Source organism: Thunnus thynnus, chromosome 11 (genome assembly GCF_963924715.1).
Source record: "Thunnus thynnus chromosome 11, fThuThy2.1, whole genome shotgun sequence".
NCBI lineage: Eukaryota > Metazoa > Chordata > Actinopteri > Scombriformes > Scombridae > Thunnus > Thunnus thynnus.
The window spans coordinates 2,120,612-2,134,426 of record NC_089527.1 but is presented as its reverse complement, the minus strand read 5'-3'; the positions used below and the strand labels follow the sequence as shown (position 1 = coordinate 2,134,426).

The 13,815-nt window shown below is 44.3% G+C and overlaps 1 protein-coding gene across 1 annotated transcript in view; it reads left to right on the top strand.

The window, feature by feature from the left end:
• The window catches only part of LOC137192242 (titin-like), a 79,240-nt gene that overhangs the window by 47,094 nt on the left and 18,331 nt on the right, over positions 1-13,815 (top strand). The window contains exons 45-63 of the mRNA XM_067602775.1: positions 21-317; positions 546-1,133; positions 1,242-1,544; positions 1,643-1,939; positions 2,504-2,791; positions 2,895-3,194; positions 4,467-4,618; positions 4,705-4,855; positions 4,993-5,292; positions 5,543-7,309; positions 7,551-7,844; positions 7,958-8,245; positions 8,356-8,655; positions 8,879-9,213; positions 9,759-11,490; positions 11,643-11,945; positions 12,145-12,456; positions 12,829-13,119; positions 13,310-13,609. Of these exons, the coding sequence (XP_067458876.1) occupies positions 21-317; positions 546-1,133; positions 1,242-1,544; positions 1,643-1,939; positions 2,504-2,791; positions 2,895-3,194; positions 4,467-4,618; positions 4,705-4,855; positions 4,993-5,292; positions 5,543-7,309; positions 7,551-7,844; positions 7,958-8,245; positions 8,356-8,655; positions 8,879-9,213; positions 9,759-11,490; positions 11,643-11,945; positions 12,145-12,456; positions 12,829-13,119; positions 13,310-13,609 (8,598 nt within the window). The remainder of the gene's footprint in view (positions 1-20; positions 318-545; positions 1,134-1,241; positions 1,545-1,642; positions 1,940-2,503; positions 2,792-2,894; positions 3,195-4,466; positions 4,619-4,704; positions 4,856-4,992; positions 5,293-5,542; positions 7,310-7,550; positions 7,845-7,957; positions 8,246-8,355; positions 8,656-8,878; positions 9,214-9,758; positions 11,491-11,642; positions 11,946-12,144; positions 12,457-12,828; positions 13,120-13,309; positions 13,610-13,815) is intronic.

Sequence of the window (13,815 nt, the reverse complement as noted above, 5' to 3'; positions counted from 1 at the left end):
GTTATGTTCTGTTCCTCCAGAAAAACCAAGCCCACCACCCAAGTTGGGTGTGACTGATGTGACCAAGGAGAGTGTGTCCCTGGCCTGGGCCAAACCAGAACAAGATGGCGGCAGCAGAATTACTGGCTACCTGGTGGAAGCTTTGGAGAAAGGCCAGGAGAAGTGGGTCAAGTGTGGTGTAACCAAGTCCATCCACTTTACAGTGTCTGGTCTAAGGGAGAATGCTGAGTACTTCTTCAGAGTCAGAGCTGAGAACCATGCTGGATATAGTGACATTAAGGAAATGGTCAACCCTGTGTTGGTCAAAGACCAGCTTGGTAAGTTACAGGCAGGGATGAATTGGTTAGATTTGACTGGGAATAATGAAAAGTGAATTAGAAAAAAATAAATACAATGGAATAAGCCAACATTCATGACTCATTATTATTGCAAATAACCTGTAAATTAAAAGTCAAATTATAAAATATTAGTAATTTGTACAGTAATTTCAATTTGTTTGCACCTAATTTTCCCCAGTTTTAATACTTTGTTGCTTTATGCTCCAGAATCTCCTGAGATCAACATGAAGGGTTTCCCCCACAACACAGTATATGTCAGAGCTGGCTCTACGCTGAAGTGTGAGATCCCACTTACAGGCCGGCCATTGCCTAAGGTGTCCCTGTCCAAGGATAATGTGTTGCTCAAGTCAACAATGAGGTTCAACTCTGAAGTCACTCCTGACAGTATCAAGATCACTTTGCGTGAGAGCATCGCTAAAGACTCAGGACGCTACGATATCACTGCCTCCAACTCTAGTGGCACCACAAAGTCATTTTTAAATATTGTGGTTCTGGACTGCCCCAGCGTTCCTCAAGGACCTGTGGAGCTGTATGACATCACAGAGGACAGTGTCAGCCTGAAGTGGCTCCCACCAGCATACGATGGTGGCAGCCCCATCACCAACTACATCGTCCAGAAGAGAGAGACAACCACAGCCAACTGGATGGATGTCTCCTCTGCTGTGGCCCGCTGTACAATGAAGATCATGAAGCTGACCACTGGCCTGGAGTACCAGTTCAGAATCAGAGCTGAGAACAGATATGGAATCAGTGAGCATATTGACTCACCAACTGTCACTGTTAGCCTTCCTTACAGTAAGTGATCTTTGCTTTTATTCCCTCTTTTATGTCATTTTTTGTTTTGTTTTTTTGTACTTTATTTTTCAAAAATAAAATCACCCTTACCTCTCTGTTACATTGCAGCTATCCCCGATGAGCCAGCAGCTCCAGAGATCACTGCTGTAACCAGGGAAACCATTACTGTTGCATGGAAGGAGCCCAAGTCAGATGGTGGCAGCCATGTGTTTGGCTACCATCTCCAGATGAAAGACAGGAATAGCATTCTGTGGCAGAGAGTCAACAAAATGGTGATCCGTGCTACACACTTTAAGGTCACCAATATCAACGCTGGACTTATTTATGAGTTCAAGGTGGCAGCAGAGAACGCTGCAGGAATCAGTGCCTTCAGCAAGGTTTCTGATGCAGTGCTGGCTATTGACGCCTGTGGTGAGTGGAATGTTAAAAACTAAATCTAATTTTACTCCATACCAGTAAGTTTTATAAATTGTTGTCTTATCATGAGTGCTCACTGTCTATTCCTACAGAGCCACCCATTAACTTGCGCATCAGTGACATCACCAAGAACTCCATTAGCCTGGCCTGGCAGAAGCCCAACTTTGATGGTGGATCCCCGATCGTAGGCTATATGATTGAAAAGAGAGAGGGTGACAGTGGCAAGTGGTCCAAGGCTAACCTCACCAACATCACCGACACCCGCTTCACTGTGACTGGCCTGACCCAGGATGAGACATATGAGTTCAGAGTAATGGCCAAGAATGCTGTTGGCTCAGTGAGCAACCCATCCGTGACCGCTGGACCAGCCACATGTGTAGACACCTATGGTATGTGAGGTCAAAGGAAAAATCAAAAAAAAATTGGCTGAATTATTTTTTTTGAGCATTTTATTCCAAAATATGGATCCCTGTGAAATTTACTGAGTTCATTCATTCTCCTCAAAGAATACTTTACATTTTGGACACTCCGGAGGCCCTTTTCTCTAGTGCCAATCTTATGAAAACGTTTAGTCCCACTACTGGCTCTCAGAACAGCAAACACAATGAATATTGCAGCAACAAGTGGGCCTTAGACTATTAGTTTGTGATATCACATCTTGGAAATATACACTTCTAGATAATTCCAGTCCATTTCGTCCACTTGGATAAAAACCTTAATCTCTGATATTCTTTTGTGATTTTGCACTTAAGGAGTTGACCCCTCATCTCTTTCTACATCATCACATGTAGAATGTAACTTTTGGTGCATATATTCATCAGAACTTGCCTGGGTCCAGACCTTAGAATCCACCCACTCTACCAAATGTAGTGTAATGAGTTGACAATTCTGTCTGATACTGGGCAACATCAGAATTTGAACTCACCCATCTGTTGTTTTGGTTAATCATCCAGGTGCCCCAGAGATTGAAATCCCTCAGGAGTATCTCAACGAGGTCAAGCACAAGGCTGGTTCCAATGTGGAACTCAAGTTTAACATCACTGCCAAACCTGCTCCCACTATTGAGTGGTTCAAGGATGGAAAAGAGCTGAAGACCAGTGGCCAGCTGTCCTTCAAACACACATTTGAGTCCACCAGTTTGTTCCTGAGGGAAACCACGCGTCTGAACTCTGGAACCTATGAAGTGAAGGTGAAGAACTCCCTGGGATCGACCTGTGGCATTGTCAGACTGCTCATCCAAGGTATTCAAATATTATTTAACAAAAAAACACATGATTAATTTTAAAGCCCGTTATCCTAAATTATAGACCCTGATGCATGTGCATACATCCCTCCCCTTTACAGACAAACCAGGCCCCCCTGCTGGAGAAATTCAGTTTAAGAAGGTGACGGCTGACAACATCACCATCATGTGGTCACCGCCCGCTGATGAGGGTGGCGCCATGGTAACCCATTATATTGTGGAAAAGAGAGAGACCAGCAGGGTCATGTGGTCCATTGTCTCAGAGAAACTGGTTGATTGCATCGTTAACGTGCCCAGACTCATCCAGGGCAATGAGTACATCTTCAGAGTGCGTGGCATCAACAAGTATGGCATCGGAGACCCACTGGAGTCTGAGCCCATCATTGCCAAGAATGCTTTTGGTAAGTAAACAAAATAAACTTTCCGCCAATTACAACCACTGTTGTTCAATCTGGAGTAGGGCTGACATTCAACGACCATTGAACCCTCTACCATCATAACATTGTGATTTAAAAGTTGTCGCACACACACTACCATACACACAGACAAACCAATTTGGTAAGGCCAGCCAAGATCAAATCTGTATACCACACAGAAAATACACGCAGCAGAGATTGACAATAGCCACAGACACTGGAATTACAAAAAGACAAAAAAATGTTATAATTCCAGTGTCTCTGCTTTAACATAGCATATTGTATTTATTACTTTTTCTTACTTATTACTTATTTGCGAGGATTTACCCAGGGATCAAGTTGAAGCTCAGAATAAAACTTACTTACAGAGGGAACCTAAATTTCAAAAAGGTAGGAGTTGGACCACTACACCTACCAAACGTGAAGCAAAGTGCTACACCTGTCTTAAACAAATAATTCCTAATCATCGTATTGTTATTGTATTGTTAGTGTTTTTTTTCACCATGTCAGGCCCTGCACATTTAACTGAGAATATTTCATGTTAAGAAAAAATATAATAAATGAATTATTAATATTGTAATGACTAGAGGAAACTTTTGGTGATTTATTGTCTCATCCTGGCTGTTAAAATCCTAATTTGGATTTTACAAAATCCAAATTTTACAACACTGCATTTGAAGCAGCCCTAGTTTAGGCTAATTACCTGGCCAGACTTCAGTGACATCAAATAAATAATTACTTTTTCCTGATTAGGTATTTATAGCCATAAAAGACAAATAAAATATTACTATAAATTGAATTAAAAGACTGAAGTTGTTCACAATCGTCCACATTTTATAGGCTAAAACTCAGGATTTCAATTTTACATTCAGAGTTCGATTACCACAGTTTAATAGTCAAGATTTTGCTGTGAAAAAAACCTAAATGAATTATGCAATTATCTTAACAAATTATACAAGATCTTAAATGAAAAAACTAAATTATACAAAAACAACAAAATTCAACATTATTTAAATGGGCCTGGTTAAATTTGACCCCCCGCAATGTTTCACTGTGTACAACCCTGATGTGGTGTAGACTATTAGCAACAAAACTGACTAAGTGTCCATGTACTATTTATTATTATATTTCTTTATTACTGTAACAGGAAAAATAATTCAAGCCCACAGGAAACAATATGTTGCAAAGCTTCACAGAGAGCGCAAAAGACAGATGAGTTGTAATTTAATCTAACCTGATCATTCTGATTTACAACAGTTCCTCCCAGTGAGCCATCCAAGCCTCAAGTCGCCATGATCACCAAGTCCACCATGACAGTGATCTGGGAAAGACCAGCACTGGATGGAGGTAGTGACATTGACGGCTACTACCTGGAGAAGAGGGAGAAGAAAAGTCTACAGTGGTTCAAGGTTGGTTCTCAGACACCTCTGATGATTTGTAAAAGCTGACAAATTAATGTGTGTGTGTTGAACCATAAAATCCCTCTTTTGTTCAGGTGGTGAAGGGCACTATCAGAGACACCAGACAGAAAGTCACCAACCTTGTAGAGAACAATGAATACCAGTACAGAGTCTGTGCTGTCAACAAGGCTGGAGCAGGAAACTACTCTGAAGCCTCTGATCTCTTCAAAGCCTACGACCCTATTGGTATGCTTTAAATAACTACTCAACGCCACTATGACACTATCCTACGAGGAAATCCCTCATAGGATTTAATGACTGAAAATACCTTCTTATGTAACTACTAGTTGCTGACAACTTTTGTGTCCTTTTGTTGTCTCCAGATCTGCCTGGTGAGCCATCCAAACTGCATGTGGTTGACTCCTCAAAGACCTCAATCACCCTCAGCTGGGAGAAGCCTGTCTATGATGGTGGCAGTGAGATCACACACTACATTTTGGACCAGATGAACTCAGAGGAAAGAGAATGGGTGACCATCAACCCGGAGGTCAAAACCTGCGAGTATGTGGTGTCATACCTCAAACCTGGAAATTACTACTTCTTCAGAGTCTTTGCTGTCAACTGCAAGGGCAAAGGAGAAGACATCAAAATGTACCAGCCAGTGCAAGCCAAAGATATCTTGGGTGTGTATTTTTATAAACACCTTCTATGGTAATGTCATATGACATGAGTCTGTTCATATTTGTTTTATGATCAAGATAAAAACATATTGATAATAAAGATGACTTGCATTCATTAGAGTAATAAGTAGCTATGTTGTTTAGCTCCAACTTACCACAATTAAGTATATTATTATTTCTGATGGCTTATAACCATGCCATTATTAATATAATTATTTTCTGCCCTTGTTTGGGTTATACTTCTCTCCAACAGAGGAGGCTGATTTGGACTTGGACGTTCCCATGACGACCCAGTACACAGCCAGGGCTGGCCGTGATGTGGAGGTGTTTATTCCCCTGAAGGGGCGCCCCACACCCAATGTCACCTGGCGCCGTGGCGACCGTAACATAGCCGGTGACAACCGCTATACAATCACCAGTAATGAGCGTGCCACCACTCTCCTCATCCCCAAGGTCACCCGTGATGACTGTGGCAAATACTTGCTGGAGATTGAGAATGGTGTAGGAGAACCCAAGATTATCACAGTTTCCTTGAAGGTTCTGGACAGTCCTTCTACCTGCCAGAAACTCATGATCAAGAATGTGACAAGAGGAAAGTTGACACTCAGCTGGGAGGCTCCTCTCATTGAAGGTGGTTCCCCTGTTACTAAATACATTGTTGAGAAAAAGGCCTCCACCATGAAAGCTTACCAAGTGATTTCTGATGAGTGTGTCAACACAACTTACAAGGTATCAGGCCTGGAGGAGAATGTGGCTTACTTCTTCCGTGTATCTGCTGAAAACGAGTATGGTGTGGGCGACACCTGTGAGACCAGTGAGCCTGTCAGAGCCACGGAGACTCCTGGAGCTGTTAAAAACCTGGTGATGGTTGACTCCACAAAGACCTCTGTTACTCTGCAGTGGACCAGACCTGACCATGATGGTGGCAGCCACATCTCTGACTACATAATTGAAAAGAGAACCACGGAAGAACAAACCTGGACTTTGGGTGCAACATGCAAAAGGTGCAGTTGTGAGGTAACAGGACTCAAGGAGAACACTGAAGTGGAATTCAGAGTGTTCGCCAAGAATGAGAAAGGCAACAGTGACTTCTCTCAGATTGGTCCAATTACAGTGATGGACTTCATCATTCCACCTGAGGCAAGCCTCAGTGACTACCCCAGTGGAGAGCTGGCTGTTCGTATTGGTCAGAACATCCACATTGAGCTGCCCTTCAAAGGTAAACCAAGGCCTGCAATCAGCTGGCTAAAGGACAACTTGCCTTTGAAGGAGAGTGAGAAGATTCGCTTCAGGACCACTGACAACAAGACAGCAGTCACAGTCAGAGGAGCCATGAAGGAGCATGCCGGGCAGTACACCTTGGTTCTGGACAATAGAGTCATCAAGAACTACTTTGACATTAATGTTGTGACTCTGGGAGCCCCCTCTGTGCCTGTTGGTCCCATCCGCTTTGATGAGATTAAAGCCCAGAGTATTATCATCTCCTGGGATGAGCCCAAGGAGAATGGAGGTGGTGAGATCACCTGCTACAGCGTAGAGAAGCGTGAGACCTCCCACGCCAACTGGAAGATGGTCTGCTCCAGTGTTGTCAGGACCACCTTTAAGATTCCCAACCTAGTAATGGGATCAGAGTACCAGTTCAGAGTCCGTGCAGAGAACAAGTACGGAGTCAGTGAAGCACTCAACTCTTCTGACATTGTTGCCCAACACCAGTTCAAACCTCCAGGCTCTCCAGGAAAGCCTGTGGCCTACAACATCACCAGCGATGGTATGACCATCAAGTGGGAGGCTCCAGACTTTGATGGAGGATCTCCCATTCTGGGCTACCATGTAGAAAAGAAGGACAGGAACAGTCTCCTGTGGCAGAAAGTGAACACCATCATCATCTCCAACAGAGAATACAGGATCATTGGTCTTATTGAGGGTCTGGAGTACTCCTTCAGAGTCTATGCTGAGAACAACGCTGGACTTAGCCATGTTAGCGAACAGAGCAAGCATGTTCTCGCTATCTCCCCTGTTGGTGAGTACTCATTCCAAATGCTACATCTGTGTTAAGAACTATATTTGTACTGAAATCAACAGTCCAACATTTTGAGAAATCTTCGTTTGCTGTCAGATGCAAAGATGGATATCAGTGTTATCTCTGCTCATCTTGTATAGAGATGTGTTCAAGATGTGTGTAGCCTGCTCTTTTACTCCTGAGTTACTCCAAGATTTTTACAAACACTATAGATAAATTGCTCCTATCTCTTCTCACCTAGACCCACCTGGCAACCCTGTCTGCATTGATGTGACCAGAGACTCCGTCACCTTAAAATGGGACATCCCCAAGAGGGATGGAGGCAGCAAGATTGTGGCCTATAGCATTGAGAGGCGCCAAGGCAGAGGCAAATGGCTGCGGTGCAATTTCACTGATGTCAGCGAGACCCAGTTTACTGTGACTGGTCTGTCCCCTGGAGACAGATTTGAGTTCAGGGTCATCGCTAGGAATGCTGTGGGCACAGTCAGTCCACCATCTAATTCCTCTGGATACATTATGACTAAGGATGAGAGCAGTACGTATTCTCATGTTGAAAAAATTCTTAAATGATCTGTTGAACATTTTAAGTTTCTCAGATCACTATGATTGTGCTGATTCCTAATGTGTTCACTCTCTTTGCATTTCAAGTTGCTCCTGAGATCGAGTGGTCTCCAGACCAGGTCCTCTCCCTGAGGGCCGGAGAGAACGTCAAGCTCAACTGCAAAATAACCGGACGTCCCGTCCCCCAGGTTGTTTGGTACAAGGATGGCAAAGAGATCGACAAGAGGACCATGATTGACATTGAGATTACCACTGGCATTGGCACTAGCAGTGTGTTTATCCGTGATGCCGACAGGAACCACCGCGGCATCTACACGGTTGAGGCAAGGAACAGCTCTGGTGCCACGAAAGCTGATGCCAATGTTAGAGTACAAGGTATGCAAATCCTGTTGATTATGTTGAAATATTTGCCTCTAAAAATTGATAATACACAATATTTCTGGCAGGTTTTGAATTAATATATTCTATCCCCTGTTTCTCTTCAGATACCCCCGGGCCTGTTGAAGGTCCCATTCGTTTCACCGGCATCACAGCTGAGAAGTGCACCGTGTGGTGGAACCCTCCTGAAAATGATGGCTGTTCTGCCATCACCCACTATGTTGTGGAGAAGAGGGAGACATCCAGGATTTCCTGGGCCATGGTCAACTCCAAGTGCGAAGCCTGCTCTTTCAACGCCACCAACCTTATCAAGGGCAATGAGTACCAGTTCAGAATCTCTGCTGTCAACAAGTTTGGAGTTGGCAAACCCCTGGACTCCATTCCTATCATTGCACAGATGCAATACAGTAAGTAAATAACTTGCTAGGTAGTGACTGACTGACGCATTGACCAAACCTTGCAAACTTATCTAATCACCACATCACCCGTTCACCCTCTCCCCAACTCATTGTCAACAGGTCCATTTATTGCACCTGAAAGTTTTAGATTGACAGAAAACTTCCTTCAGTGTAGCTCATTACTCAAAACATGGTTTGTGTAACTAAATGTATTCTCTGCTCCCCTGCTCAGCTGTGCCTGATGCCCCTGGTACCCCCGATGCCACCCATGTGACTGGAAACAGCATCACCCTGTGCTGGACCAGGCCAAGGTCAGATGGAGGCAACGAGATCAAACATTACATCCTGGAGAGAAGAGAGAAGAAGAGTCTGCGCTGGTTGAAGGTTTCTGCTAAGAGGCCCATCACAGAGCTGAGGCACCGTGTCACCAAGCTCACTGAGGGCTATGAGTACGAGTTCCGCGTCATGGCTGAAAATGGTGCTGGTGTTGGACCGGCCAGCAGCACCTCCAGGCTCTTCAAATGCAGAGAGCCAACCAGTTCTCCCAGTGCCCCCTCAATGATCAAGGTAAGTTTATAGGGATGCTACATACAATCGAGCCAGAAGCATTTATATAAGCTGCTCTTCTAAAACAGTGCAGAGGTTCAACAGAAAAACATATCTCAATGGATTTTCATATTTTTCATATTCTGTTTTTAGGGTGACTCTGTAACATCTGTCCAGGGACTACATATGAAAAATAGCCTCTTGGCTAACTCTGGCGCATTAACAGCAATGTTTATTAATATGCACTGTCCCTGTTAAATAAACAAACAAATAAAAAAATAAAATAAAAATTACAAAGACATACTCTATATATTGACAGATATATCAGTTATTGAAAACTTATTTTGTATGAACAGTTTCAGTACTTACATAAAAAACTTGCTCTATAGCATTGAAAGAATTATTCGCTGTTTTATTAAAGAAGAAACCTCAAAAAAAATTTAAGTAGTAAGAAAAGTCGAGAAAGCAAAAATAGGACAAAATCTAGGTAAAACCTTGGGTATACCAAGTTTTGAGAGAAGCTGTTTTTTAAACTATTCTCTTTTCTATCTCTGTCTATCTATCAGGTGATTGACTCTACCAAATCTTCAATCACCTTGGAATGGACCAAGCCAGTCTTCGATGGTGGCATGGAGATCATTGGCTACAATATTGACATGTGCAAGGCCAGCCTCGAAGAGTGGCACAGAGTTAACAGCCAGATTTGCATCCACAGCAGATACACTGCCAAGGGCCTGGTGCCTGGAGAGCTCTACAAGTTCAGGGTTAGCGCAGTGAATGGATCTGGTGAGGGTGAGGCCTCTGTAATGCCTAATGCTGTCCAGGCTCTGGACAGACTTACATCTCCTGAGATCGACATTGATGCCAACTTCAAGCAGACTCACATCGTGAAGAACGGTGGCACTGTTACCCTCCACATTGCCTTCCGCGGCAAACCAGCTCCTCTTGCCACCTGGACGAAGGTAGACAGTGAGCTACCTGTCATGGCCGACGTCAACACCACAGATTCCTTCTCTACTCTGACCATCGAGAACTGCACACGGTATGAGGCCGGTAAATACACTCTTTCCCTGGAGAACAACAGTGGGCACAAGTCCATCACATTCACCGTCAAAGTGCTGGACACGCCCGGACCTCCAGGAGCCATCACCTTCAAAGATGTTACCCGTGGAGCCTTGACAATGATGTGGGATGCACCCACCAATGATGGCGGATCACGAATCCAACACTACATCTTGGACAAACGCGAGGCCAGCCGCCTGGCCTGGCAGGAGGTCAGCACCAAGTGCTCTCGCCAGATGATCAGAATAACTGGTCTGGAAATTGGTATGCCATATCTGTTCAGAGTGATTGCTGTTAACCAGTATGGCCAGGGAGAGCCTCACGAGATGACGGAGCCCATCATTGCCACAGAAGAACCCGCACCACCAAAGAGACTAGATGTTGTCGACACCACCAACTCCACAGCCTCCCTGGTGTGGTTGAAGCCTGAGCATGATGGAGGCAGCCGCATCAGAGGCTACATTGTTGAATTCAGAGCCAAAGGCACCGACTGCTGGATTGTCAGCGGAGAAACCAAGTCTCAAAAGATGGTGGTGGAGGGTCTGATCATGAACACAGAGTACGACTTCAGAGTCAAGGCCAAGAATGATGCTGGAATCAGTGAGCCACAGGGCACCTTCAGCTCTGTGGTCATCAGGGAGCCTCGCATTGAGCCCACGGCCGACCTCAGCAACATCACCAACCAGCTCATCACCTGCAAGATCTCAAACACCTTCACCATTGATATCCCCATCAGTGGCAGGCCTGCTCCCAAAGTCACCTGGAAGTTGGAGGAGATGAAGCTGAAGGAGAGTGACAGAGTCTCCATCAAGACCACGAAGGAGAGAACCACTCTAGTAGTGAAAGACAGCAAGAGAAGTGACAGCGGCAAGTACTACCTGACCCTGGAGAATGCTGCTGGGGTGAAGACATTCACAGTGAGTGTGGTTGTGGTAGGTAGACCAAGCCCTCCCACTGGCCCTGTGGAAATTTCTGGAGTCTCTTCAGAGTCCTGCACCCTGTCCTGGTCTGAGCCAGCTGATGACGGCGGCACTGACATCACCAACTACATTGTGGAAAAACGAGAGTCTGGCACTGCCTCCTGGCAAGTAGTCAACTCCAGTGTGAAGAGAACCACCATCAAAGTTACCCATCTTACCAAGTATATGGAGTACACCTTCAGAGTGTGTGCTGAAAACAAGTTTGGTGTCAGCAAGTCTATCGAGTCCACTCCTGTTGTCATTGAACATCCGTTTGGTAAGTATGTTCACACACAAACGATTAACAAAAAATAATTAAAGTCTACATAGTCCTGCTTCTATACTTATGGATTATGTCAAAGTTAAATGTGTTTGGTAATTTAAGATGAGGTCAAATTAGGGATACCTATCTCCAATTAATCTCCACAGTTCCTCCAAGTCCTGTGACTCGCCCAGACGTGGTATCCGTGTCCGCTAGCGCCATCAGCATCAAATGGGACGTGCCATATGCCGATGGTGGCAGCAAGGTGACAGGCTACTGGATTGAGAAGAAGGAGAGGAACACGATCCTGTGGGTGAGGGAGAACAAGCTGCCCTGCCTGGAGTGCCACTACAAGGTGTCCAGCCTGATCGAGGGCCTGGAGTACCAGTTCAGAGTGTACGCCATGAACCTCGCTGGACTCAGCAAGGCCAGCGAAGCCTCTAGACCCGTGCTGGCGCTCAACCCTGTTGGTGAGGGAAACATTAATGTTTTCTGAAGTACAAAAATGTATTACATAAATTAATCACTGATAGAGTATTTGTGTGCAGACATCTAATCAACTCAGGTAAAATGTTAAATTGGTCAAAAAATCAGAAAATAACTCAATGAAGCCTTTAAGATTGGGAAAAATATTAAAGTTATAACAATAAACGCCCCCTCCCTGCCCAGATCCTCCTGGTAAACCTGAGGTGACAGACATCACCCGCTCCTCTGTGTCCTTGTGCTGGACTGTGCCTTTCAACGACGGCGGCAGCAAGATTGTCGGTTATGTTGTGGAAAGGAAAGTCTACAGTGCTGATGAGTGGGATGACAACCGCTGGCTGAAGTGCAACTACACCACCATATCAGAGAACTACTTCACCGTCACCAACCTGGGAGAAGGAGACACCTTAGAGTACCGTGTCATCGCCAAGAATGCTGCTGGTGTTCATAGTACACCATCCGAGACCACTGGACCAGTCACATGCAAAGATGAATACAGTGAGTTAAAAAAGTGACGAGGAATTTCGTTTTATTTTTTTAATTTTAATCCAGAACTCACTGAAGAGCTTGAACTTTAAAATTGTTTCTTAAAACTTATTTATTTTTTATTTGTTTCTTTTATGAAAACATTATCTAACATCACTAACTATGTTATAAAATATAGCTAAAATATTTACTGCAAGTAAATTTATAATTATAGTTTAATATTTATTATTTATATATATTTATTATTATTGTTGTTTATTTTTTGCTGTTGAACATAGAGCTTCCTAACAATAAGCATGTTAGTATATTTTTGTTTCCATTATTTTTCATGTACAACCCTGAATTTATGGAGGTAAAATGGTAAATGTCTCTTTCCTGCTGCAGCTCCTCCCAAAGCAGAATTGGACAGCAAACTGACAACCGAGATTGTCATTGTCACTGCTGGCTCTGACCTTGTCCTGGATGGTGCTGTGGGTGGTAAACCTGAGCCCACGGTGTACTGGTCGAAGGGTGAGAAGATTCTGGAACTCGGAGAGAAATACTCACTGACCTTCACCGCTACCAGAGCCATGGCTGTCATCAAGAACTGCGACAGATACGACACAGGCAGATACATCCTGACAGTCAAGAATGCCAGCGGAGTCAAGACAGCCTCCGTGAATGTTAAAGTCCTGGGTCAGTAAGCAAGACATGACATCAATGCTGAAACTGTCTTCTCATTACTTCAGAAACTGTGGTTATCCTATATCTCTTAGTTGATTGTCTTAACAGAAAAACAAGCATTAACAGAATGATAAAATATTTGTAAGCAGTGTGTCAGCTGAGTGTCTGAACACTGATCTAAATATTGGTTTCTGTCTCTCAGACACTCCCGGGGCACCGGCTGATAAGATCATGATCAGCAGAGTGACGGAGGAGAAGTGTACGGTGTCCTGGAAGATCCCTCTGGAGGACGGTGGAGACATCGTCTCCCACTACATTGTGGAGCGCCGTGAGACCAGCCGCCTCAACTGGGTCATCATGGAGACCGAGTGCAAGACGCTGTCATGTGTCAGCACCAGGCTGATCAAGAACAACGAGTACATCTTCAGAGTCCGAGGAGTCAACAAGTTTGGACCCGGAGTTCCTCTGGAGTCTGACCCTGTCATTGCCAGAAATGCCTACAGTAAGTTGCAGCCTCCTTTGATTATTACTTTTCATCATGGTGGCACTATTGCAACTGTCTGTCATTTAAAAATGTTTTTGTATGGCTTTACAATTTGTGTAGTGAGTGTAGGAAAAGCCCAGGAGATATTAATTCAGCATAGTGGAAATATGTAGATAAAACTACAAAACTTTCCTAATCTTGGCATGCAGATGACATGTGGCAGG